Source organism: Pinus tabuliformis, chromosome 4_1, assembly GCF_031772625.1.
Source record: "Pinus tabuliformis cultivar Carrire ecotype Pingquan chromosome 4_1, CPIR1, whole genome shotgun sequence".
NCBI lineage: Eukaryota > Viridiplantae > Streptophyta > Pinopsida > Pinales > Pinaceae > Pinus > Pinus tabuliformis.
In genome coordinates, this window is record NC_142303.1 from 451,694,016 (window position 1) to 451,720,834 (window position 26,819).

General features: G+C 40.4%; 1 protein-coding gene across 1 annotated transcript; it reads right to left on the bottom strand.

Moving 5' to 3' along the window:
• Positions 1-2,657: 2,657 nt before the first annotated feature.
• Positions 2,658-3,499, bottom strand: LOC149176301 (ethylene-responsive transcription factor ERF011-like). Its single transcript, XM_089423083.1, has one exon. It carries the CDS (start codon positions 3,497-3,499, stop codon positions 2,951-2,953), a length of 549 nt encoding a protein of 182 aa, XP_089279209.1. The 3' UTR covers positions 2,658-2,950.
• Positions 3,500-26,819: the final 23,320 nt, after the last annotated feature.

The window sequence follows — 26,819 nt, forward strand, 5'->3', positions numbered from 1 at the left end:
CCTTCATACACTTGGATAGTGCCATGGTCCATTGCAACAACATCAAGAGAAACTGAAAAGGAAGCTAGGGGTGATGATGCCTGAGAGTAGGACGATGCATGAAATGCTTCGGATCTAGCAGTTCTTTTAGATGATGAGGAAGTAATCATCAACAAGAAGAAACCATCCAGTTAGGTTCCATGTATCATATCCTGCTAGGTCCCTTACTATAATTTGACCTCTGCCCCGACAAAAGATAGATTAAAGAGGACAAATACCTATTGAATTGCTTGGGATCTATCAATTTTTTCAAATGGTGAGGAAAGTTGAAGCAATCATCCACATCCACACAATCTCAAAATCACTAATCGACATGCTTACTAAGTTCATTCACATCCACAAGCCTCTCTTCAAGACGATGGTGTGGAAGGAAAAGTAAATGTTAGCAACCTTCAACTAAAAGTAGCTTATTTAGAACTAAAAGCCATGCAGAAAAGTCACCTTTATGTTAATTTTAGATCTGACTTCTATAAGATTCCTTCTCTACTTTAATAATGCAACAATTTTGTAAGGAACGATGATAAATATAGGAAGGATATATTATGCAAGAGTTAATATCCCCGAAGAGTAGCTAGAACATGTTGTGTTGTATGAAAAATACAAATCAGAATGTCAATGTAATGTTTTACAATGAGATGAGATGCAAACATGCAATGCTCAAATAAGAAAGACAAAAAGAGAAACCAATGAAGTCTACCATTCAATGGTTGCAAACATAATAGTTAGACCTGAAACCAATGGCTCAAAAAATACACCAACCTCTGAAATATTTAAGAGAGATGATATCAGTTCACAAAAGATGCTACAATGATAACTTAGATACTTATTACCCTTTTGAAATTGTTATGTCAATTCATATTATGTCTTGGGGCTTCTTTTTCCACTGCAAAGATGAACAATATTTCACAAAATAAATCACTTAATACTTCACCATTAGCTTCAAAATTATGCTCCTAAGACTGATAAGTGATTTCTTATGGATATTAAACCTTAGCAAATTGATTTCTTCCCACTGAAACAAGTACATCAGATCTCGAAAAGCATATTTCAGATATCAGAAAACATATACCAGACCTTAGAAAAACACTTGGAAAGTCACCAACATAAAAACATATGACTTTATTAGCCTCTTATGGTCAATGTGCAATGGTCTTAGGCTTATTATTATTGTCTTATGGTATTTATTAAGTCACAGTAGCAATATGCTTCAGATCTAATTATTCATTGCAGTCAAGAAGGATGATAGAAAGCAAAACTCAAAGGCTTAACAACCCTTCTTAAATAACTGATATGACAGCTTTGGTACTGAAATTACAACAGTGAGGCTTAAGGGACAACGACAAGGGAAAGAGGATGCTACAAGCAGCTTTAAGGCGAGAAGGAGGCAGCGTGGAGGGAATGAAGGTTGTTGCAAGGCTAAGGCAAGGCTACGACAGGGTTGAAGGCAGCAACAGGTAGAAGGAGGAAGGGATAGCGGCAAGGAGATGGAGGAAGAAGAAAGGTAGGGGCTCAAGCAGAGGGAAGGGACGCTGCTACAGGCAGCGGAGAAGAGGAGGCAAGTCGCAAAAAAGAGGAGCAACAGAGGCTTGAGTGGATGAGGTGTCAAAGAGATTTTAGGGGTTGTTTCAAGGCTTAAAAATTTTGAATTTTGCCCAAAAAAATTTGAATTTTGAACAGAGATATTTTTGCCTTCAATCGTTCTCCAACAATTATTATCAAAACCCCAGATATGAATGCTTCAAGGAAAGATCTAACCGGTTTTAACCCTGCAAACAAAACCCTAAAACCCTAACCTGCAAAACCCTAAACCCTCAAAACAAAACCCCTAACCTACAAAACCTAAAACTTGCTTGAAACTCTGTGTAAATTTAACAAAAATTCCAATAAATAAGGTGAGGTGTTGAAAAACACATTAGCAATGGCTGGTAGGATTAAAATCCTACCGGATAGAAGTCATGTCCAAGTCCAGAGCTCGCCACACCCGCTCTAGAGCTCGCCACATCTGCAGCGAGTTGGAAATTAGCAAATGGAGAAACAAAAAAACCAAAAAAACCAAACAAAAACAAAAAAACTTGCAATTACCTGTAAATGCAACCTTCAACCTAGCTGAAATGGGCACTAGCTCCTCCCCAAACAACAGCTCACGCGAATTAAACAACCACCAAGGAAACCCTAAACCACCAGCGGTTCAGATTGAACAACAATTGCAGGCGGAAAATCATAAGAACAACAGAAACCCTGTTCTAACCATGGATGCGTGCAAGCAAACAATGGCGGACATAAGCTCAACCATGGCAGACGAAGCGCGCAGGTAATGGAGCCGTCCCATGCCATCGTCGGCAGAGGGCTTTGCCCAAACACCGGACCCGAACAGAAAAATAAGAGACAAACCACACATCGTGGCAAACATGCGGAAACAACCAAGCAGAGGGTCAGTAAATGAGTTTTGAAGAACTGACACGCTGCACAACACGTGGCAGTGCACGTCAGACACGTGTCGTACAAAGTCATACATTGTTCACGTGAGTGTAGGCGAGTTGGAGGGGAGGATGCACAAGTAATGGCGTCCCTCTCCTATTAAAAAAATATGTCCATAAGATTTGAAAATAATGACACTATTGCCTTTGAAGGTCAACATCTTTATTAATTATAAAATAACTTTTGTCAATATGGGGAGTCTTGAAAATTTGATCCCTTAAGAATGGTTTACACGTGTGTGTTTAGGACACATTTTTGAATGTAAAAAAATATATCTGCAGTCCACTAGGTAAAACTCTCTTTAATCAATGTCTAGAAATTGAAAAAAAATATTGACCATGTGGTCCAAGCCTGTTGTTATTGACTATACCCCAAAAAAAGGGGTTATTGCGATTGGTTGGGATTTGGGAAGTGGAATGTTCCGTTCCTCCGTTCAATCGTCTCTGAAGTTCCACAAAGGGTCTGAGAAGATAAAACCGTCTTGCTGCTCCTCCGGCCACGTTGGCATATACTCCAACACCGATGCCTCCTCGATCGACGGGATTTTCTCCAGATTCAGGGCGCCATTGCCGTGAAATGGAGTCTCCCATAACCCCAAGTCCTGCGCCTTGGAAATCTGCTGACTGTCACATGACCGTGCTGTTTCTGAAACCAGAGACGGTTGTGATTGCGATGCTGGTTTCTCCCTCCCCTTCTGATCATTCCTTTTGAAATTTTGCATCGCCAGGGAAGTTAAAGGGATTTCCTGCATGGCATATTTAGCAGCGGCGCCCTGAATTTGGCGACGGGTAAGAGAAGACGCGGACGGAATTGTGGGCACGGAATCCGGAAAATTGAAATTGGCTCTGGGGCCTCTCAGGCAATACACTGCGGCGTCGTAAGCACGGGCGGCCTGCTCGGCGGTTTTGTATGAGCCCAGCCATATCTTCTCTCTGGTTTTGGGCATCCGGATTTCAGATACCCAACTCCCCCATTTTCGCATTCGGATTCCCTTAAATTGGTGGCAATTTTGTCCGCGATCTTCGTCCGAGGGAGACCCGGAATAGTGTTTCTCCATACGCTGTGGGGTGGGAGCTGAAACTGTGAATCGCAATGTAGTTTGTAATTTAAGCCGGAAGGCTTTTGCCTAGAGATTGGGAATTCAAAAACAGAAAATCTCAAATGAAAATGCAATGTGCGGTCTTTGCTGGTTTGAGATGTGGAGGCTAACATATTTATTTACGGTGAAAGCGCGTATGGGTTGGAATTGGGGAAAGAAATTTGAGAAAGCGACTTGTCCGAGTCATATTTAAAACGTTAAACAAAATGTTGACTTCTCGAACTTGTGGGAGTGCATGACGTGGATATGATCTATACAAGAAATTAAATATTCGTTTTCTGAAGGAAAACTGAAGAGCCACACGTATTGTCCGCTTCTAGAAGCAAAGCGTATTCAACGGATGCAGATGTTGATTTTGAGTTCCACACTTCAACTTCTCTGTTGGACATCAAGCGTTCACTTTTGCTTGGACTTTAGCGCTTCAGTGGACCACTGGACATTTGTGTCACCGCCTTTCCATAGAAAAAGGTATAGACACCGTAACTCATGGTTCAACCAATAAAATGGCGGCTGATGAGTGCCGAAATGCTCTTTAGTTTTACTGATTATGTGACGATATGGATGTATTTTATGCTGACTGGCGTTGAAGAACCAGTTCCATTTTAGAACATGTTCTTATTTGCTAATTGAATGCTAAATAGTTATTCTCAAAGATCTATTTTAAATATGGATTTAATATGAATGGAGAGGGATTTAAATTTTTTATGTTTAATTTTTTTTATGAACGGATATTATTTAATTATTTTGTATATTTTAATTGATATGAGCAAAATTTCAACTTTGATGACAGACAGATAAAGTTACATATCATATTTGGTTGTAGAATGAGTCTCTGTGCTCAAATATGGTCTACTAACTTGTTGCCTCGTATAATGATTATGATGTAATGATTATGATGTAAAGTATTTCATTATTGAATTTGAATCATGAATATTTATATATATTTTTAGTTGGGATCGGAGAATTGACTTCATGTTTGGTGACAAAGAGTCAAAGATTTGATAAAGTGATTGATTATTGTTGCTCAAAGAGTCAAAGATTTGATAAAGTGATTGATTATTGTTGCTCTCCAGCTTTATATGGTAAAGAGGTTGTCCTTTAATGTCTTGTAAACATTTTTACTCCATTGGATAAAATACAAATTTAATTTAATTAGTATATATTTATTTTGGTTGGTTTTTTAGCTCAAAGTTGATAAGAATTCGTGGTATTGACTCATGGTATACAATAAATATAAAACAATAAAAATAATATTAAAATAAAAATAACTTCATGGTATTGACCGATGGTATTCATGTGAAATATAGCCTATTTAAAGTGAGAACTTAATCCACCCTAGATCCATCTTAACTCTCGCTATACTTGGTAGAGCTAGAGTTAAGATGGATATAGGCTAGTAGTAGCCATTCAAAATCGACTTTCTATAAAGTTTATAAATAGTTGTAACTAAAGTAATTAGTACATGCTAATAGAAATAAATTCATAAAAACATTAATTAATTATTTTATTATTTATTTTTATAAATTGATAAGATTAAGAAGTTTTATAAAAATAGCTAAATTATAACTACTTATTATTTATAAACACCTAACAAGATTTTAGGGAGGCCTTAGAAATTGAAAAGAAGCTTGTTAATTTGAATATATATGATGACTGTAATATCAAGGTCTTTGCTCTTTCTTCCTATTTTTTTTTAACAATATTATTTATAATATTTTTAATCCATTTAATATTTTAATAATATTTGTTAATCCCTTGACTATATTATTTATAATATTCTAAAATAAATTATTTATAATATTCTAAAGTTAATTATATATAAGATTATATATAAGATTATTTAGGGGATGGCATTAGGTTTTCAGGCCGGGACCGTCTGCGGTCAAGCTTAGAAGATGCAGTATGGTTCCAGCTTCTCCCATCGTAATGGACCCGCTTCCGCTGCATAGCCCGTAACCCACCTCAGTTTCTCTGACGGGCACGATCACATGCGACATTTTCTTGCTGAAGGGTTTGTTTTTTAGCTAAGTTGTATTACGCCCGCCAGGCTAAGTTCTATTATAGCTACAGGAGCCCCATCACCCCTGCAGGCAGCTAGCGCAAATCGATTGTGACAGTGATGGAAGAATTAATAGATTATTCGGTGGATCTGTTGGAGGACGTGCCTACTTGGACACAACCACATTCTTCTCTGGTTGATTCTTTTTCCTTTGACAACGAACTATCTGAAGCCGTTGATGCTTTGCCCTCCATCTTCAGCACCAAGGTCTCCTCTGTAACCCTCTTGGAAGATGCCTTGTCTCTGCCAGACCTCATCTCCCAACCTTTATTGCCTTCATCGCTCAATTTCGTGGACCTCCCACCAAACCCTAGCGATCAAACCCTCTCAAAGGTCCTGGTTTTGAATCCGCCATTGACTAATTCATGCAACCCTTTGGTGGACAACCTCTCGGCTTTAAAAACTCCTGTGTCCGCCCTAATCGCTCCGCTGACCTTGTCTGATCCTCCACTGGGTAACCTCACAGGCATTTCCCCCATTTTCGACATTTTTGCCTCTGGGCCATTGACTGCTCTGCTTGGATCTAGGGTTCCCCCACACTCGACGGCAGCGTAACAACACACCGAAGCAGAGAGAACAAGGGCATCTAGGAAGAAGAAGTGCCTCATGATATAAGTTTGCGAGGTCTTCCTCAAACTGACTGAGGACATGCATCTACTCGACTCCATGGATACAGCTGAGAAGGTTTTAGTGGGTCGAGTCTGAGGCAGACATTATATTGTAGAGAGGCTACAACAATGGGCATCTGAGGTTTGGGGCCATCACCTAAATGACCCTCCTTTCGTACAGACCTTTGCAAAAGGCTGGCTTCCTCTACGTTTTGACAGGTTGGAACACACCAATTGGGTGCTCTCCACGATATGACATATTGATCAGGCGCCGGTTCTTCTGTGAAGACGGACTCCCCTGTTTGATCCAGAACAAGAACGGGTGGATGCTGGCCCCCTCTGGGTTTGCCTCCCTGGTTTACCGTTACATTTCTGGACAGAGGATGTTTTTAGGCGCTTTTGAAATGCTCTAGGTACCTTCTTAACATTTGATAAATCCTACCAGACCACTGGGCATATGGCATATGTAAGGATATTGGTGCATATGGATACTACGGACGGTTTGTTGGAGCATATCAACATTCAATGGAGGAATTCCACCAGGAGACAGACTCTTGACTATGAGGGAGTCCCTTTCAGGTGCAGGAGATGCCACAAAGTTGGGCATTTATTCAAGGACTGCCCTCTCAATGGGCAAGCAAACAGGAAGGCACTTAGAAAGGAACCATCAGTTCAGGCATCGCCGAAGCATGGGGAGCTGCACCAACATGCTGATTCAGAAGTCCAGGCGGAACCTTCAGCCAAGGAAGTGGCCCCCTCACAGCCTATCCCGAAAAAGCGAGGTAGACCTCTACATAGACCATCTTCTCCTCCACACACTAGATCCAAGGCGGCTGCCGAGGATGCGGACACTTCGGGTAAGTGCATTTCCACATCTGCTTCCTCACATTTAAGCTCTATTGTTCTTGATTTTATTATTTCAGCCCCAGGCATTGGTTTGGGATCAGCTGCCCTCCCCTCGTCCTCTATCCCTTTGTACTGCCCTCTTGGTTCCCCCTTTTCCTCTTTCTCCCTCACCCCTCCCACCATTTCTGCATCACTTTCACTTCCTCCACTTGCATCTGTCTCTTGTCTCCCCTCCACTGGGTATTTGAACCGATCTAAGACTAAGCGTCAGGCATCGGACCACGTCGGGCTCGACCTCGTCCCTTCCTCTCTTATGCTTAAGATCACGCATGGTCGACCTTCCTCTCTTACGAAAGCACAAAGCTTGGCTGGAGATGAGATTGCATCCGGTAGACAAGCTACCATCCTTGGGGTACTTAGATCAAGAGATGCCCCCCCCCCATGAAGATTGTCTCAGTTAACTGTAGAGGGCTAGCTAGGCTCGATAAAAAATTAGCACTTCGCTAGTTACTTGCGGCCGACCCTTTATATATCATATTCTTACAGGAAACTCTTGGATCTGCTGATGCCATATCTCACACCCTTGGAACAATGCTACCTGGATGGGAATTTACTTGTCTTGATGCCCATGGCAGATTTGGGGGTATAGCAATGGGATACAATTCCCGCTCCATAAAACTACTCAACTGTTGGGGAGGGTCTGGGCACATCGGAGCAGATATACACTCAGCAGATCTGGGTATGGATTTTCGAATCTTCAACATTTATGGACTGTGTCACCACAGGCCCGATTTCTGGGACAAATTACTGGGATCTGACATTTTACAAATGGACAATATCATTTTGGGTGGAGATCTTAACTTCTCAATCGGCCACTCTGAATCCTGGGGTCACCAAGCACAAAGAGATCCTCTTTCGGAATACTTTGAAACTATTTTGGAATCCCACCATCTGATAGACATCCCCTTTGTAAAGATCCAAGCGACCTGGAGGAACAATAGGACAGGGGATGATAGCCTGGCCCGCAGACTAGATCGTCAAGGAGAATTTATTGGAATATGGCTACAATATCAGACAATGGGTGGGATCGGGAGGTATCTCCGATCACCTACCAATATACATGGAAATAGATGGGGGTCGGGCTAAACCCAAAGGTCCATATAAATTCTGCTCAGCTTGGCTGAAGGAAGCCTCTTACATTCGTATGGTCACAGAATTTTGGATGTCCAACCCACCTGGGGCTGGGGGGAACATTATAAACAGTTTCGTGCACAATCTCTTGGAGCTGAAGAAGCTGTCCAAAATTTGGGCACACAATAAAAGAATCTTGGATGATCAATCCCTGAGGCAGATCGAAGCTGACATAGCAGCATTTGAAAATAATCATGGGGGGGTATACAGATCAAATGAACACAAGGATAGGATCTCCTCACTTTACACAGCCAGAGGAAAAATTCTTAAGGACCGCGAAGAAGTCTGGAGACTGAGAAGTAGGGCGATTTGGATGCAGGAAGGGGATGATAATACTAAGTTCTATCACAAATATGCTAATGGGAGGAAGGCTATTAACACAATCTGGCAGCTAAAGGATGATCATGGCCATTCTGTCAACACCTTCTTGCATCTGGTGTCACTAGCAACCTCATATTTCAAAAAAATCTACAGTGCGCCTCAGGAAGTAAAACCTGGCTAAAATTATTCAAGTGGCACAGCTCTTCCCATGATTTATGGATCAAGAGGAGGAAAGGGACTGAAAAAGGAAGTCTCTCTGGGAGAGCTGGAAGCCACTCTAAAGTGGTTCAAAAAAGATAGAAGCCCTAGGATAGATGGATGGACAATTGAGTTCTTCCTGGCTTTCTTTGAGACTCTTGGTGCAGACCTCCTAAAAGTAATAGAGGACCAGGATAAATCGCAAGTTGGACGCTTCTCTCACATCTACTCTTATTGCGCTCATCCTCAAATCAGATAACCCGACCTCATATGATGAATATAGGCTTATTGCGCTGTGTAACTGCATATACGAGATCATAGCGAAGATTATTGCAAATCGGATGAGGCCCATACTTTCCAAGCATATTTCACCTGAACAATTTGCCTTCCTACAAGACCATCAAATTCATGAGGCAGAGGGAATTGCATAGGAGGTATTACACGCTCTGCATATCAAGAAATGCAAAGGTATGATCCTTAAAGTTGACCTCTCAAAGGCTTTCGATAGAGTAAACTGGTTATATATTAGAATTTTGTTAACTCATCTAGCATTCCCATTCATGTTTATTAAATGGATCATGAGCTGCATTACTAACATACCCTTCAGTGTCCTGGTTAATGGAAGCACATCTCCCTTCTTTTATTCAGAAAGAGGTCTTCGATAGGGCTGCCCTCTGTCACCATTACTCTTTCTCCTAGTCATGGAAGGACTCAGTAGACTTATCAAAGAAGAACACAGAAGGGGTAGACTACAGGGAATTAAAATCATTGAAGATTGTATTCTCACACATCTACTTTTTGTGGATGATGTCTTGATTTTTCTAAATGGAGGCATTGGGGATTTGTCAATCATGAAAGCTACTTTCTCATTATTTCAAGTGGCTACAGGGATGACTATCAATGATTCAAAATCTACTCTGACAGCGGCAGGATGCACACAACATGAGACCCATTTTGCATTGCAAAGATTTCGTTTTACCCCCTGAGACTGGAGGAGGGTCTAAAATACTTGGGATACAAGCTAAAACCCTTGGGTTATAGAATTTTTGACTGGACTTGGCTCATTTCTAAAATGGAGAAGAGACTTAACACCTGGTACTTCAAATATCTTTCCAGGGTTGGCAGACTTACGCTCATAAAAAGTATTCTGGAGGCCACTCCGGTCTACTGGATGTCACTGGCTTGGATCCCTAGAGGCATCCTAGCTAGGATACAAGCTCTTTGCTGCAGATTCCTTTGGAAGGGCAGTCAGTTGGGAAATATTTTCGCCTGGGTAAAATGGGATGCTCTAAATCTACCAAAAAATGGGGAGGTTGGGGCATTAAGAAGCTAGAGGACTTCTCCTCTGCTCTGGCTGCAAAACTCAGATTGCAGCTCATTACTTCATCTAGTCTCTAGACTAAGGTGACTATCTCTAAATACATTGCCCCGTTAAGATTATGGACTGGATCAGAAGGCCCCAGCAACTCACTACAGGGATATTGATCATATGGAAGGCTGTGATTAAAGCACTGGATCCCATCAGAGCTGGTCTTACCTGGAAAATCCAATCAGGTTTGGCAATAAGGGTGGGCATTTACCTTTGGATTGGTTGTGGTAATATGCATAGGCTACCAAATGATCTCATAAGTCATCTTCATGCAACAAACATATCCCATCTGAACCATATTGCGGATGCCGACCATACTACCTTCCTCCAACAGGCTTGGAAATCGACCCACAAGCTGAACATTCCACATCAAGGGATTCAGTATTGGAACGACTGTATTCGGGCTCTTACTAAAGCTCAGATCCAAATAACCGAGGGAGAAGATGAGATTATCTGGGCTTTCTCCAAATCTGGGAGATATACTCCTAAGGAAGGATATCTTATTATGACCAAAGACCGCAGACTGCATGCACCCAAAGCTTGGTGGAAAAGTCTTTGGAAGCTCAAAGCCACACCAAGAAGTAGGCTGCTCATGTGGACCATTCTAAGAAATAAAATACCCACGACAGACAACCTCCTCAAGCGATCACAGCATGGCCCATTCCGGTGTTGTCTCTGCAACTGTTCGAACAAATTTGTCTCACATTAATTTTTGGAATGTTCTGCGGTAAAGAATCTTTGGAATACTATTTTACCTTCGGCTACTCCTCACAATACTTGGGAGGGTGCATCTATCCTTGAGGCATGGACGAAATGGTGCACCTTTGCCTCCCCTACCAGGCTACATAATATCCCTCTTCTTGTCTGTTGGGCCCTTTGGATCGCTCAAAACAGACTCACCTTCCGGAATGACTCCCCTCACTGGCCCTCCATTGTTGCCCGCGTGCTGGCTGATTACTCACTCATCCCCGAAGATGCACCAACCCCTCGATCGCACAACATTATACCTGAGACGATTGATTATCAGAGGTTATGGGCTTACTTTAACAACACTGCACAGGAGAATGGGTGTGGTGGGGGCGCCATCCTTTATATTAATGCACATCACTCATACAATATTATTATGAGATTCGGCAAAGGCACTAATAACTATGCCGAAGTATCCGAAGCAAAATTCCTCATTCAATTTGCATTGGAGAAAAACTGTAGAGATCTACAAATATTTGGGGATTCAAAAGTTATTTGTGATTGGCTAAATAAATCTTCTAGATGCAATGCTTATACTTTGAGCCATATTCTGGACGAGGCACTGAGATTGATTACATCATTTGACTCTTTTACATGCCATCATATTGACAGGGAGCAGAACACAGTTGTTAACAGGTTATCCAAAGAGGCTGCGAATAGGGATCCAGACAACTGGTTGATCCGGGAACAACGTGAAGGTGCACATTACCAATTTTACCATCGACCATTTATGGATATCGCTGTATAAATTTAATATCTGTTGATCTCATAGGAAGAACAGAATTCATATATATGTCATATGTAAATATTCATAGTTTCTTTTTTGACATTTTATCTACACTCACAAAGTGCTAGATTAATATATAGAACTCCTATTCTGTATATTTACAACCATTGATATCTCCCTGCGTGGACAGAAGGTATCAATGTTTTGATCCCATATGTCCCTAAACATAATTTTGTTGAAGATAGGCAGTGCCTCCCTATTTGAATATGCTTAAATGCATTTACAAAATTTCTTTTAATAAAAAATACGATTTTTCCTATAGGAAAAATAAATAAATTATATATTAGTTAATAATTAGGGGTAGGAATATCTTTAAAACCTATTAATAATAATAGTTTTTAGAATATTAGATATAATAATATATAATAATATGGTTATAAGGGGCTAATTTTTTATTATTATTATTTTGTTTTAATAACTAACTACTTTGTTAATAATGTTAAAGTTAATTTATTATAACTACATGATTTATAATATTATTAAAATACTAATTATTAATAATATTATTACTTATAAATTTTGAATATTAATAAAAATTCATTTTAATAAATTTAATTACTTTAATTAAATTCCCTTTCTCTTCTTGGCCAAATCCTAAATTCTAATTTTTCCTTTAGTCAAATTATTTGTTACTCCCAAATGACTAGTTCGCTGCTCTCTACATCTATTTATTGCATTGCTTGGATTTGGTTCCTCATCTTGTCCTGAAGATGAACCACACTGGCTGGTTCGAAACGCGAGATTCTCTCTTATGTGATTTTTTCCAAAAGATGTTACAAAGATTTTTAATTATTAAGCTTTATGTCATTCTACTAAGAAAATTTCCAACTTATGAATAAGTTAGAAAGTTTTATAAATTCATGGCTTATTAATATCACACATATCCCAAAAACCATGATTATTTTATATTCAAAATATATATATATATATATATATATATATATATATATATATTTTATTTAATGTAATTTTATAATATTTTTTAATTAAATTAAAAATAAAATAGGCATAAATACCTTTAGGATAAAACTTATACTAAAAATATTTAGTAGATAAATCCCTATCATCCATTTTTTTTTTCATAAATCGACATATTCTATTAATTTATAAGAAATTTACACCACTGGCCTCATTCCTACCGAACCTGTTGGCCAGATGGTAATGGCAAAAAGACATTGATAGTAACCAAAGGAAACTTAAGGACCATAGACAAGTTTCCTATAGAAATCAAAATTGTTGAAGGATCAAAATACAAGTCACAGTCATCATTAACCAGCAAGATTACCAAGACCTGGGTCATCCTGATCATTCCCACGTGGCTGGAAAAAGGCTTCATGGACATGTACTTCCATATGATTCATCCTTCCCTCAAATTTACTCAGCCTCTTGTGGAGCCACTTCTTTCCTCGATGTAGGGAGACCAACCAATCCATCTTATGCCATTGATTATGTTAGAGGTAATTCATAAAAGTAATGACCTCATTGCGATCGTCATGACGATCACAGATCAGCTGCTCCACTGCTGCAAAATCCTGGCGTAGCTGCTTTTCAAAAGAATCAAAGGGAAGAGGTAGGTCAATGTGTCTAGGCAAGATCACATGCTACTGCTCAACCTCCTCCCCATCATCATGCTGCTCCACTTGATGTACTACCACTTGGCCATGAGGACCAACACCTCTCCAGGCATGTCTTCGCTAGCGCTACATGGTGCTCCATCTATCCACCTCACTCAACCCACATGAAGAGTTCAAACCAATGTCTCAACTGCTAGGACAAATGACCTGCTAAAACACCAAAAACACCTCACTCGCTGACCTGCCCACTCCCCACATGAACGACCAAAAGTCAAAACTTTTTCTAGCACCGAGACGACCACCTTTTGACCTCTAGTATGCATCAATCCAACTACCCCTCTTTGCAGAACCAATCCACTAGCAGAGATGCCACCAACCCACACTTCTACAGACCCTCTATCCCAACAAGAGACTCCCAGACCCCACCCCAGAGAATGAAATTCCGCGATGTTCCATCCTGCCTTCACACTGACCCTTGAGAGACAAATGAATACAGTGAGAAAGTGCATGAGATACACTAGGGTTTCCATTAACCTCTATGGCCACCTTGGCCAAACCCCAGGACACTCCAAACACCACTACAAAGACCCTACCAAGCAAAATTCGAACTAAAATGAAATTTGAACAAGAAACTAATACATGCTCCAACGAGGGAGGGAAAGTCTCCACTATTAGCTCGATTGCAACATTTTTGATTGTGTAACCCGCTCGTTCTGCTACCAGAAATTCACCAACAACTAGAACCTCCCGAAGTGAACCAGGGTCCCAAATGATTATGCCCAATACCACCTCTTTGATAGAATGACCACCATTAATTCTTGAATCTTTGCTCATCTTCAAACTCATAGAATGCAGGGGTAGGGTATGGTTGCAACAAGTAGACACTCCGTGCTCGAAGGAAAATAATCTCATCTAATGACTCACTTCCTATAACCAGAAATCAACAGTCAAGACCTGTGACCAACCAACCAATACAAACAACTTGCATGATTTCTCGCAACTTCTTAACCTTCGCTCTAATTGTAACTTCTCTGACACTCATCCTCATTTAATTGTTGCATGAGAAAAGAGTAATTGCCCCTTAATAAACCTATGTCACTTCGTTCATCACCCCCATCAAGAACCTACCATCTATCTATTATTCATTAATACTTATATTAAAATTTCTAAAATCCATATTCTAAAACAAACGCATATTAAACTAAATATTTAAAATTATTTGAATTAAATACAATTTTTAAACTCTAACTATTAATTACTCATTATTTAATTAGAATATTTATAATCACAACTTTCCATTTGAATTATATTACCAAAAACAATGAAAAAATTTAACCAAAACCTATTAAAGGTTTTCTCAATATGTTGTGTTATGCTTCGAATTCACTTGAAATTTCCACACATATTTCCTCTTTCTCTTGGTTTTACTTGATTAAAATTATGAGTCACTACCCCATGTTTTAGGGTTGGGGTTGTGAATGTTTTTTAAATTTTCAAAATTTTAAAATTAACAAGAGGGGCTGCACGATAGCTAGTCCCTGCCCTATGTGAATGTTGAAAGCAATGGTGGGAGCAATGTCAAGTTGTGAAGTGTAGTCTACTCATAGTCTTAAGGCTAGTCATATTAGCTTGTTGTAGTTTAATCTATATAACATTCAAGCAAATATACAAGCAAATCTAATAGCACAAACTTTGTTTTACTGCATAGTTTAAGCCAAGATATTCGGAGAACCAGACCTCATAAGGGAAAAGGCCCCCTTCTTTGTTTAATTCAATGTAGGTAAGATCTAGCACTAATGACTACATGTATGGTTTCGGTCAGCCAAGATATTCAGAGGACTAGAAGAGGCCAAGAATTCAAGAATTCAGTAGGCCTGAGTCCTATAGCAAAGTCAAGTTTTTCAAAGACTGTTGATACATTATCAATAGACTCTGCCCCCCTAACAGCATAAACTTTAGGCGAAACTATTACCATGCAATTGCGATTGGAAAACTAGTATAGGATTTATCTAAAAGGATTCTTGGATAACATTCAAGCAAATCTAACAGCACAAAGAACCAGAAGAGGCCAAGAATTTAGTAGGCCTTGTTGAGATTGCAACAAGATGATGGAGCTTAGTGAAAATAGTCACCTTCACTAAGTGGGCCCACAGGCAAATTATGGTGCAAGTTCTATTTTTTGATCACAGTGTGGATGATCACAGTGTGGGTGACCGCAGTGTGAGTGATCACAGTGTTAGTGATCACAATGTGGGTGACCAAAGTGTGGGTGACCATAGTGTGGGTGATCAAAGTCTATTTTTAGGCTGGCTGTCAAAAAATAGAAAAGTCAAATATTATTGTCTCATAATAATATTTGGACTATAAACTTGATCTTATTCTCTTGGAGCACTTCAGTTTGAGCTACAGATGTGGCCCATGCAGCTGTCAGAAGGAAGTACGCTTTTCTTATGAGTCAGTTGAGTTGTTGCATGCATGACTTCAGTTAGAACTCAATCAGTTGAGTTTGGTGGAGTTGATTGTGGAGTTGATGGAGTTGTGTTCAGTTTGACTTGGTTAAACTAGTTGTAGTTAGTCTAACTGCAAATAGACTAATGATGAGTTGTTAAACTAATTATTAACTCATAATACAACTATAGAATACATTAGTTAACTCAGTTGCATGTCAGTGCATGTTCAGTTCAGCAGGGACAGGTGTTAGAGAATCAGATTGCTATCAGTTGTGACTATAGTTGTGCATCAAATCTTGCACAATCAAGGGATTGAGTATGCCAATGAGTTTGCTCATGTATTTGCCTAGTTTGTAGCTTCTGCTCACGTCTTACACATTATGAGTGATTCTTATGAGGTGAAATACGAGTTTGGTAGACCATTCTCATTCATTCTTGAGCAGGTATTGAGCAATGGAGGCAGGCAAGCAGTGGAATAGATTTGGAGATCAGATCTTAGCTGTATTGTGTGTAACAGGTGGAGCTGGTACTGGATTGCTTGTGATAAGCATTGTACTTTGTAATGTTACATGGTCTCAATCATTAATATATAGATAGTGTGGGGTTTTTAGCGAGATGCTTTCCCCGGGTTACATACTGTGTTAATGTGTGAATGCTCTTGATGTTTTATTGTTATTGATGCTGCTATATTGATGATCAACGTAGAGGAGCTTATGTATTGTGTATGTATTCCACAATAGTACATGATCAGGATAATCTCTGTTGAATATGTGTTAAATTATTCAAAATTTCTACATGGTATCAGAGCTGCTTGATTTGTAGAAGAGATTTTTACAGGATATCAAGCAAGGATTGATCATCAGATCTACTATTCAGGAAGTGTTTACATTCTATTTCTTCAGGCAGAGTCTGTAATCGGGCCAGGTAGCCTCTGGATTCATCCTTCCTTTGGAAGGTGAGATATCCGGTGAATGCCCATATAGTCAATCTCTGTACGAGAAATATTGTGTTCTCACGAATTTTAGATCGGAAGCGGTTGAGTTTGAGCTGGTGGAAATCGAATTTGCAGCAGTGTTGTTGAAAATGTCTTTCAACGGATTGCAAATGTTATTCCAAAGCAAGAGCGACCTGGCGCTCAAAGATAAACTCAGAAACAATAAAGGTGAGAATGGATCTTCATCAAAGGTATCTGATGAAGAGAATTGCGCTTTGGCTGCCAAAGCAAAGAAGGGGAAGAACGAGAAAGCTTCTCATTCGGGTGCGAAAGGCAAGAAGCAGGACATGTCCAAGGTGAAGTGTTTTCACTGTCACCAGCACGAACACTATGCCACTAATTGTCCGCAGAAGAAGAAGAACAAGCAGGCTGCTGGATCTTCAGCAGGAGAGGCTCTAGCCTCACAGTTTGAGCTTGATTTTTCATTGATCGCATGCTTGGTTTCAAGTGTGATGGGATCAGTGTGGTTCTTGGACAATGGTGCACCTTTTCACATGACGGGAGATAGAGATTTGTTCTCTGATCTGGAGGACAAAGATCTTGGAGTGCACATCGAGATGGGCGATGATGGTAAATACAGTGCGACCAGTATCGGTACCATTTCCTTTGAGAGGGAGTCTGGTAAACCCTTCGTATTGAAGGAAGTCATGCATGTTCCAGGATTGACGAAGAATCTCATCTCAGTGGCGATGTTAGAAGACAAGGGGTATGACGTTGTTTTCAGCGAGGGAAAGGCTTTCCTGCGCAGCAAGACAACTGGTGAGACCCGGAAGATAGGGGTTCGAGTGAGGAACCTTTATCAGTTGCATGTAGATGGATGTGCAGCAATGGCAGGCAAGGCAGAAGGATTGGTGAGCCGGGATGATGGCGAGTTGTGGCATAGGAGATTGGGTCACCTTCACCATGGAACCTTGAAGATACTGCAGCAGATCACTACAGGGCTTCCTAAAGGCACACTTGCGCAGTCAGATCAGTGCAAGGGGTGTACTTTGGGGAAGTTTGTGAAAGCCACCTTTCACGAGAAGGATAGTCGCGCCACGATGATCCTTGAGAGAATTCACACAGACTTGTGTGGACCTTTCTCAGTTGCTTCGACAACAAAACTCAAGTATTATGCGATTTTTGTTGATGATTTCTCTTGTAAGTGTTGGATCTTCTTCATGCAGAAGAAGAGCGAGACATATTCAAAGTTCTGTGAATTCAAAGAACTGGTCGAGAAGGAGTCGGGGAAGAAGGTGAAGGCTCTTAGGAGCGATAATGGTGGTGAATACATCTCGGACGAGTTCAAGGATTTCTGCAAGGCAGAAGGGATTCGTAGAGAGCTCATAGCTCCCCATAACCCACAGCAGAACGGGGTAGCTGAGCAGAAGAACAGAACGATTGTGGGTGCTGCACGGGCAATGTTGCATGATCAGGGCCTACCCCTTCACTTGTGGGCGGAAGCATGCAATGCAACAGTTTATGTGCAGAACCGTTGTCCTCATAGGATACTTGGCATGAGTACACCTGAGGAGACTTATTCTGGTAAGAAGCCTGATCTTTCTCATTTGAGGATTTTTGGTGCTAACGTTTACATGCATGTGACGAAGGATGCCAGGAAGAAGTTGGAGCCGACCGCAGAGGTTGGGATATTTGTGGGGTACACTGATACGCCCCACAACTATCGTGTGTATTTGCCAGAAAGTGGTAAAACTGTTGTGCGACGGGATATAAAATTTCAGGAGGAGAAAGCCATGAAGTGTTTGCTTGAGAGGGAGCTACACTTGCATGCAGATGAGGAGCTATTAGTTCCTAAGGATGAGCTTCAAGACGTGGATCAGCCACAGGACGAGGTTCATGGAGTGGAAGAGACCACTCATGCAGCGCCAACCATCAGAGGGCGAAAGCGCTTGACAGAAGCTGAGCGACTGGTTCAAGATGCAGAGAAAGTTGTAGGACCACCTACAACCCAACGCAGGCAGAGACAGTCACCTGATCGGTACACTGGATACATGGCTTTGATGAGCAAGTGTGTTGTGACTGAGCCATCCTCTTTCGAGGAAGCTGTGGAGGATCCCGCATGGGTAGACGCCATGGTGGAAGAGTATGATTCTATTGTCAGAAATAGTGCATGGGAGATTATTCCTAGACCGGAAGGGAAATTAGTGGTGGGTTCGAGATGGATCTACAAGGTCAAGCAGGCAGCTGACGGGAGTGTGGAGAAGTACAAGGCAAGATTTGTTGCCCGAGGCTTTTCACAGATAGAGGGGATCGATTATGAGGAGACCTTTGCACCTGTCGCAAGGTATTCTTCCATACGGACGATTCTTTCTCTCTCAGCGCAGATGGGATGGCACATTCATCAGATGGATGTGAAGACTGCGTTCCTCAACGGAGTCATTGAGGAGGAGGTGTACATTGAGCAGCCCGAAGGCTTTGAGGTCTTCAGCAGCGAGTCGCATGTGTGCAGGCTCAAGAGAGCGCTGTATGGGTTGAAGCAAGCACCACGTGCTTGGTACACACGGATAGACAGCTATTTCACAGGACTTGGATTCTCCAAGAGCGAGGCGGATCCTAACCTATACCAGATTGTGGTGGAGGGTAAGTTGCTTATCATTGTACTGTATGTTGATGATTTGATTCTAACGGGTGATGAGCTGTTGATAATGTCATGCAAGAAGGATCTTGCTACAGAGTTTGAGATGAAGGATTTGGGCCTCCTTCACTATTTCCTAGGATTGGAAATATGGCAGCGCAGTGGTGGACTGTTTGTTTCTCAGGGAAAGTATGCTCGGGAGATACTGGAGAAGTTCAACATGCATGGCTGCAAGCCTGTTGATACTCCTCTTCCTGGAGGTTGGAGGAAGGATGATGCCACTTCGGGAGAAGAAGTGGATGCCACTGTTTATCGACAGTTGGTGGGGTCGCTGATGTATTTGGTCAATACAGGACCTGATATATGCTATGCAGTTAACCAGCTTTCACAAGCTATGGTTAAGCCTACCAAGCTCTTCTGGAAGGCGGGGAAGCATGTATTGCGCTACTTGAGAGGCACATCGGGATATGGTTTGTGGTACAAACAGGAGGATGAGGTGAAGCTATGTGGCTTCACGGATGCAGATTGGGCAGGGAGCCCAACGGACAGAAAGAGAACATCAGGAGGGGTCTTCAGTATTGGATCGACAGCAGTTTCTTGGTATAGCAGGAAGCAGAGATCCGTGGCACTCAGTTCAGCGGAGGCCAAGTATATGGCAGCAAGTTTGGCTGCATGCGAGGCTATATGGATGAGGAAGATCCTGTTTGGTTTGCTCAGTTCTCATTTGGATCCTACTGTGATTTACTGTGATAACCAGAGTTGCATTAAACTCTCGGCTAATCCTGTATTTCATGATAGATCTAAGTATATTGACATCAGGTACCATCATATCAGAGATTGTGTGCAGCGGAGGATCATGTTGCTTTCATACATTCCAATGGAGGATCAGGATGCTGATATTTTGACGAAGGCTCTCACCAGGAGCAAATTCGAGTACCACCGAGGCAGGATAGTGGTTGCTGATAATCCATATCTTGTCGAGAGGGAGTGTTGAGATTGCAACAAGATGATGGAGCTTAGTGAAAAGAGTTGCCTTCACTAAGTGGGCCCGCAGGCAAATTATGGCGCAAGTTCTATTTTTTGATCACAGTGTGGATGATCACAGTGTGGGTGACCATAGTGTGAGTGATCACAGTGTGAGTGATCACAATGTGGGTGACCAAAGTGTGCGTGACCACAGTGTGGGTGATCAAAGTCTATTTTTAGACTGGCTGTCAAAAAATAGAAAAGTCAAATATTATTGTCTCATAATAATATTTGGACTATAAACTTGATCTTATTCTCTTGGAGCACTTCAGTTTGAGCTACAGATGTGGCTCATGCAGCTGTCAGAAGGAAGTACGCTTTTCTTATGAGTCAGTTGAGTTGTTGCATGCATGACTTCAGTTAGAACTCAATCAGTTGAGTTTGGTGGAGTTGATTGTGGAGTTGATGGAGTTGTGTTCAGTTTGACTTGGTTAAACTAGTTGTAGTTAGTCTAACTGCAAATAGACTAATGATGAGTTGTTAAACTAATTATTAACTCATAATACAACTATAGAATACATTAGTTAACTCAGTTGCATGTCAGTGCATGTTCAGTTCAGCAGGGACAGGTGTTAGAGAATCAGATTGCTATCAGTTGTGACTATAGTTGTGCATCAGATCTTGCACAATCAAGGGATTGAGTATGCCAATGAGTTTGCTCATGTATTGGCCTAGTTTGTAGTTTCTGCTCCCGTCTTACACATTGTGAGTGATTCTTTGGAGGTGAAATACGAGTTTGGTAGACCATTCTCATTCATTCTTGAGCAGGTATTGGGCAGTGGAGGCAGGCAAGCAGTGGAATAGATTTGGAGATCAGATCTTAGCTGTATTGTGTGTAACAGGTGGAGCTGGTACTGGATTGCTTGTGATAAGCATTGTACTTTGTAATGTTACATGGTCTCAATCATTAATATACAGATAGTGTGGGGTTTTTAGCGAGATGCTTTCCCCGGGTTACATACTGTGTTAATGTGTGAATGCTCTTGATGTTTTATTGTTATTGATGCTGCTATATTGATGATCAACGTAGAGGAGCTTATGTATTGTGTATGTATTCCGCAATAGTACATGATCAGGATAATCTCTGTTGAATATGTGTTAAATTATTCAAAATTTCTACAGGCCTAAGTGCTATAGAAAGTTCAAGTTGTTCTTAACTGTATAACAAAACAAACCAAACAAGTCTTCATGTGAAGTGTAGTCTACCTGTAGAGCTAGTGAAAACAACCGGTTTGAGTTACAAGCTGTTATTGAATGGATCATGACTGCATCTTAAGACCAGTCATGTGACATATATTGAAGTTTCAATCACTTATTCATGTCCTCTGACCTTGTGCATTGGCAAGTTTGCATTTGAGAGGCTATACACAGCTTAGAGAAGCTTAGTTTATGCTATACACTTCTTAGAGAAGCTTACTATATTGGTATGAATAACTACAACACACTGGATACCAGTAGTTCAATTAGAGTAAAGACAAGAAACTCCAAAGCAAAGACCGAAGGGACACACCTTGACCATGAAGAACAAGGAAGACAAAGAACAACCTTTGGATAGATTTCTATATGTAGATATAACTATGATAAACTGCTTGTAGTTTCATAACCTAGTGTGCATTTCAAAGACTTCTAAATCTGATAAGCTCTTTATTGATCCTTATGAAGGGCTCAATGGAATAGCATGGGTCTTTGAAGTCACTGCATGAGTCACTTGAATCTGCAGGTAGAAAAATCCCCCCATAGCTTAATGCCTTGGAGTATGCAATGGAAATCATTAGTGAAACTGCCAGAAACTTTGATCATGATTCTTCTGGGAATGTTTTCACAGAGCAGGGGCTGCCATAGAGAAACTTGCGAGGCCCATTTGCAGGTCTGGCTAGTGTTGTTAATCCTGAGCAAATTGGTCTTGATGATGATGGAGATGACAGGGTTGAATATGCCTATTTCAGATACTTTGAAATCTATACTTTGTCATGCAGGTTTTGCAAGATAATCTACAAAACGCAGAAGTTATTCCTTGCAAGAACTATGTAGGCAATAGTTGCAGGGGTAGGCCTTGGAACTGTGTACTTGAAGGTTGGTTATAACCAATGTGGTCTGGATGAACCCTTGGGGTTTTTACAGAGTTTCATCATATGTCATCTCTAATACCCTTGTGGTCTCTAAATCTAGAGTACGGAAGATTAGGCATCAAACATCGATTGATCGGACCATAGGCCTATTGAGTGAAGTGACCGGAAGCCAAAGGATGGGATAGAGGGGCCACCAATGCCGCAGGGGGCGATTGGCCGGACACCAATGAACCCTAAAAAAAGGGCCAAAAGGGGGATTAAGGAACACAACTTTGCTTCAATGACTCAACCATATGGTTTAGCAACTTGACAGGGGCTCGATAGACCTGACTACTTTCTTCACACAAGCTGTGACCTCATTTGCCAGGGGCAGTCTTAAAAAACTTGCCACTGCCTTTGTGAATGAATGCAGATCGAAGGTATGATGATGCTTTAACTCCTTCAACATAACACTTGACAAGATCGATCAAAAACATCTCTGCCACATTCCTATTCCCCATGGATAGCTTGTTTTATGATTCCTTTAGTATACTGACTATTTTATGTTGTGTTTCTTTTTGCATATTGGAAGTAAGTCTCTCAGAACTTCCCAGACTTGTTTGTTGTCCATGAGCGAGGAATTTTGATATTTAAAAATTAAAAAAATGCACTATTACTGAAAATAGGCATGGAAGGACAGGTGAAAAAGAATCACACCTGAAATATAACTATTAAAAGCTAAGGATTCTTTGGTTCATATGGAAATGAGTGCTCAAATTTCGTTATCTGTGAAAAAGTGTAATGGATCCTGATTTTTAGGAATGGAAAACAACATGAGAAGGCAAATGCTCAACATTTTCCATGTAAGTGTTGCACAAGTATACAATAATCATATCTTATTGGGAACAGGATATGATTATGCTGGTACTTCAACGTGCTGCTGGGTATGGATATGGATATGCTACTTGTGCCGGTGATTTTAGGTAAACAACATATGTTAGTGTGGCTTAATCAACGACACCAACTTCTGTGGCTATATATACTGGTTCGGCTGTTGGATAGGCTGAAGTTTGCTTTGCTACCTTAGCAACTGCTGTTGGTATTGGAACAGTATATGATTATGTTGGTGCTTCAACGAGGTAAACCACAAGTACTTTTACAGATACTTCTACAGGTGGTGGTTCAACTGGATATGAAAAATATATTGAGTCTGGTGCTTAAACTGAATATGAATAATATACCGAGTCAACATAATCAACTGCTTAATCTACTTATACTAGCTTTGGTTCTGCTACTGAAGCTGCTACTAGAACTGGTGATGCTGGTGTTGGATCTATATAAAGGATTGGACAAACTAGTGCTTCTTCAATTGGATCTTGAGTCATGGATCTAAAAGCTCCCCTCTCTTTGATTTGAAACACTTGACCGAAGACGCTTGATCGATCTGCCTTCCAAACTGAAGAGCCACACGTATTGTCCGCTTCTAGAAGCAAAGCGTATTCAACGGATGCAGATGTTGATTTTGAGTCCACACTTCAACTTCTCTGTTGGACATCAAGCGTTCCCTTTTGCTTTGACTTTAGCGCTTCAGTGGACCACTGGACATTTGTTGTCACCGCCTTTTCAGATAAAAAGATATAGACAAAGGCCTTTATAAATCACCGTAACTAATAGTTCAACCAATAAAATTGCGGCTGATGAGTGCCGAAATGCTCTTTAGTTTTACTGATTATGTGGCGATATGGATGTATTTTATGCTGACTGGCGTTGAAGAACCAGTTCCATTTTAGAACATGTTCTTATTTGCGTTGAATCACTCGATGTGAACAAGGCATGTTTTTAGGTGTGGTGTACAGCGACGGTCTATTATCCTTCCGGATAATCTGTTCATTGAGTGGTAAAGAGTTATTCCTAGATTTATTTTAAATATGGATTTAACATGAAGGGAGGGGATTTAAATTTTTTATTTTTAAATTTTTTTATGAACAGATATTAATTAAATATTTTGTATATTTTAATTGATATGAGCAAAATTTCAACTTTGATGACGGACAGTTAAGATTACACATCATACTTGGCAGTAGAATGAGTCTATGTGCTCAAATATGGTCTACTAACTTGTTGCCTTGTATAGTGATTATGATGTAATGTATTTCATTATTGAATTTGAATCATAAATATTCATATATTTATATATATTTTTAGTTGGGATCAGAGAATTGACTTCATGTTTGGTGACAAAGGGTCAAAGATTTGATAAAGTGATTGATTATTGTTGCTTTCCAGCATTACATGGTAAAGAGGTTGTCCTTTAATGTCTTGTAAACATTTTTACTCCATTGAGATAAAATACAAATTTAATTTAATTAGTATATATTCATTTTGGTTGGTTTTTTTAGCTCAAAGTTTATAAGAATCCATGGTATTGACTCATGGTATTCAATAAATATAAAACAATAAAAATAATATTAAAATAAAAATAACTTCATGGTATCACCGATGGTATTCATGTGAAATATAGCTTACTTAAAGGGAGAACTTAATTCACCCTAGATCCATCTTAACTCTCGCTATACTTGGTAGAGCTAGAGTTAAGATGGATATAGGCTAGTAGTAGCTATTCAAAATCCACTTTCTATAAAGTTTATAAATAGTTGTAACTAAAGCAATTAGTACATGCTAATAGAAATAAATTCATAAAAACATTAATTAATTATTTTATTTATTTGTTTTATAAATTGATAAGATTAAGAAGTTTTATAAAAATAGCTAAATTATAACTAATTATTTATAAACACCTAACAAGATTTTAGGGAGGCCTAAGAAATTGAAAAGAAGCTTGTTAATTTGAATATAGATGATGACTGTAATATCAGGGATCTCTGCTCTTTCTTTCTATTTTTATTTTTAAACAATATTATTTATAATATTTATAATCCACTTAATATTTTAATAATATTTGTTAATCCCTTGACTATATTATTTATAATATTCTAAAATAAATTATTTATAATATTCTAAAGTTAATTATATATAAGATATATATAAGATTATATATAAGATTATATATAAGATTATTCAGGGGATGGCGTTAGGGTTTTTAGGCCGGGACCATCTGCGGTCAAGCTCAGAAGATGCAGTATGGTTCCAGCTTCTCCCACCGTAACGAACCCGCTTCCGCCGCACAGCCCATAACCCACCTCAGATTCTCTGACGAGCACGATCACATGCGACATTTTCTTGCTGAAGGGTTTGTTTTTTAGCTAAGTTGTATTACGCCCGCCACTATCGCCATTACAGTTACAGCTACGGGAGCCCCATCACCCCTGCAGGCAGCTGGCGCAAATCGGTTGTGACAGTTATGGAAGAATTAATAGATTATTTGGCGGATCTGTTGGAGGACGTGCCTATCTGGACACAACCACATTCTTCTCCGGTTGGTTTTTTTTCCTTCGACAACGAACTTTCCGAAGCCGTCGACACTTTGCCCTCCATCTCCGGCACCAAGGTCTCCTCTGTAACCCTCCCAGAAGATGCCCTGTCTCTGCCGGACCTCATCTCCCAGCCCTTATCGCCTTCCTCGCTCAGTTTCGTGGACCTCCCACCAAACCCTAGTGATCAAACCCTCTCAGAGGTCCTGGTTTCGAATCTGCCATTCACTGATTCATGCAACCCTTTGGTGGACAACCTTTCGGCTTCAAATACTCTTGTGTCCTCCCTAATCGCTCCGTCGACCTCATCCGCTCCTCCACTGGGTAACCTCACAGGCATTTCCCCCATTTCTGGCATTTTTTCCTCTATGCCATTGATGGCTTCACCTGGATCTAGGGTTCCCCCACACTCGACAACAGTGCAGTAGCACACTGAAGCAGAGAACACCATAGCAGAGAGAACAAGGGCATTTAGGAAGAAGAAGTGCCTCAAGATATAAGTCTGCGAGGTCTTCCTCAAACTGACTGAGGACACGCAGTTACTCGACTCCATGGATATAGCTGAGAAGGTTTTAGTGGGTTGAGTCTGAGGCAGACATTATAGTGTAGAGAGGCTACAACAATGGGCATCTGAGGTTTGGGGCCATCACCTGAACGACCCTCCTTTCGTACAGACCTTTTTAAAAGGCTGGTTTGCTCTACATTTTGACAGGTTGGAACACACCAATTGGGTTCTCTCCATGATATGGCATATTGATCAGGCGCCGGTTCTTCTGTGAAGATGGAATCCCTTGTTCGATCCAAAATAAGAACGGGTGGATGTTGGCCCCATCTGGGTCTGCCTCCTTGGTTTACCATTACATTTCTGGACGAAGGATGTTTTTAGGCACATTGGAAATGCTATAGGTACCTTATTAACATTTGATAAATCCTACCAGACCATTGGGCGTATTGCATATGCAAGGATATTGGTGCATAT

Bases quoted from the DNA above. Each gene is read 5' to 3' on its own strand.
- LOC149176301 (XM_089423083.1), bottom strand. From the start codon at position 3,499: ATGCGAAAATGGGGGAGTTGGGTATCTGAAATCCGGATGCCCAAAACC.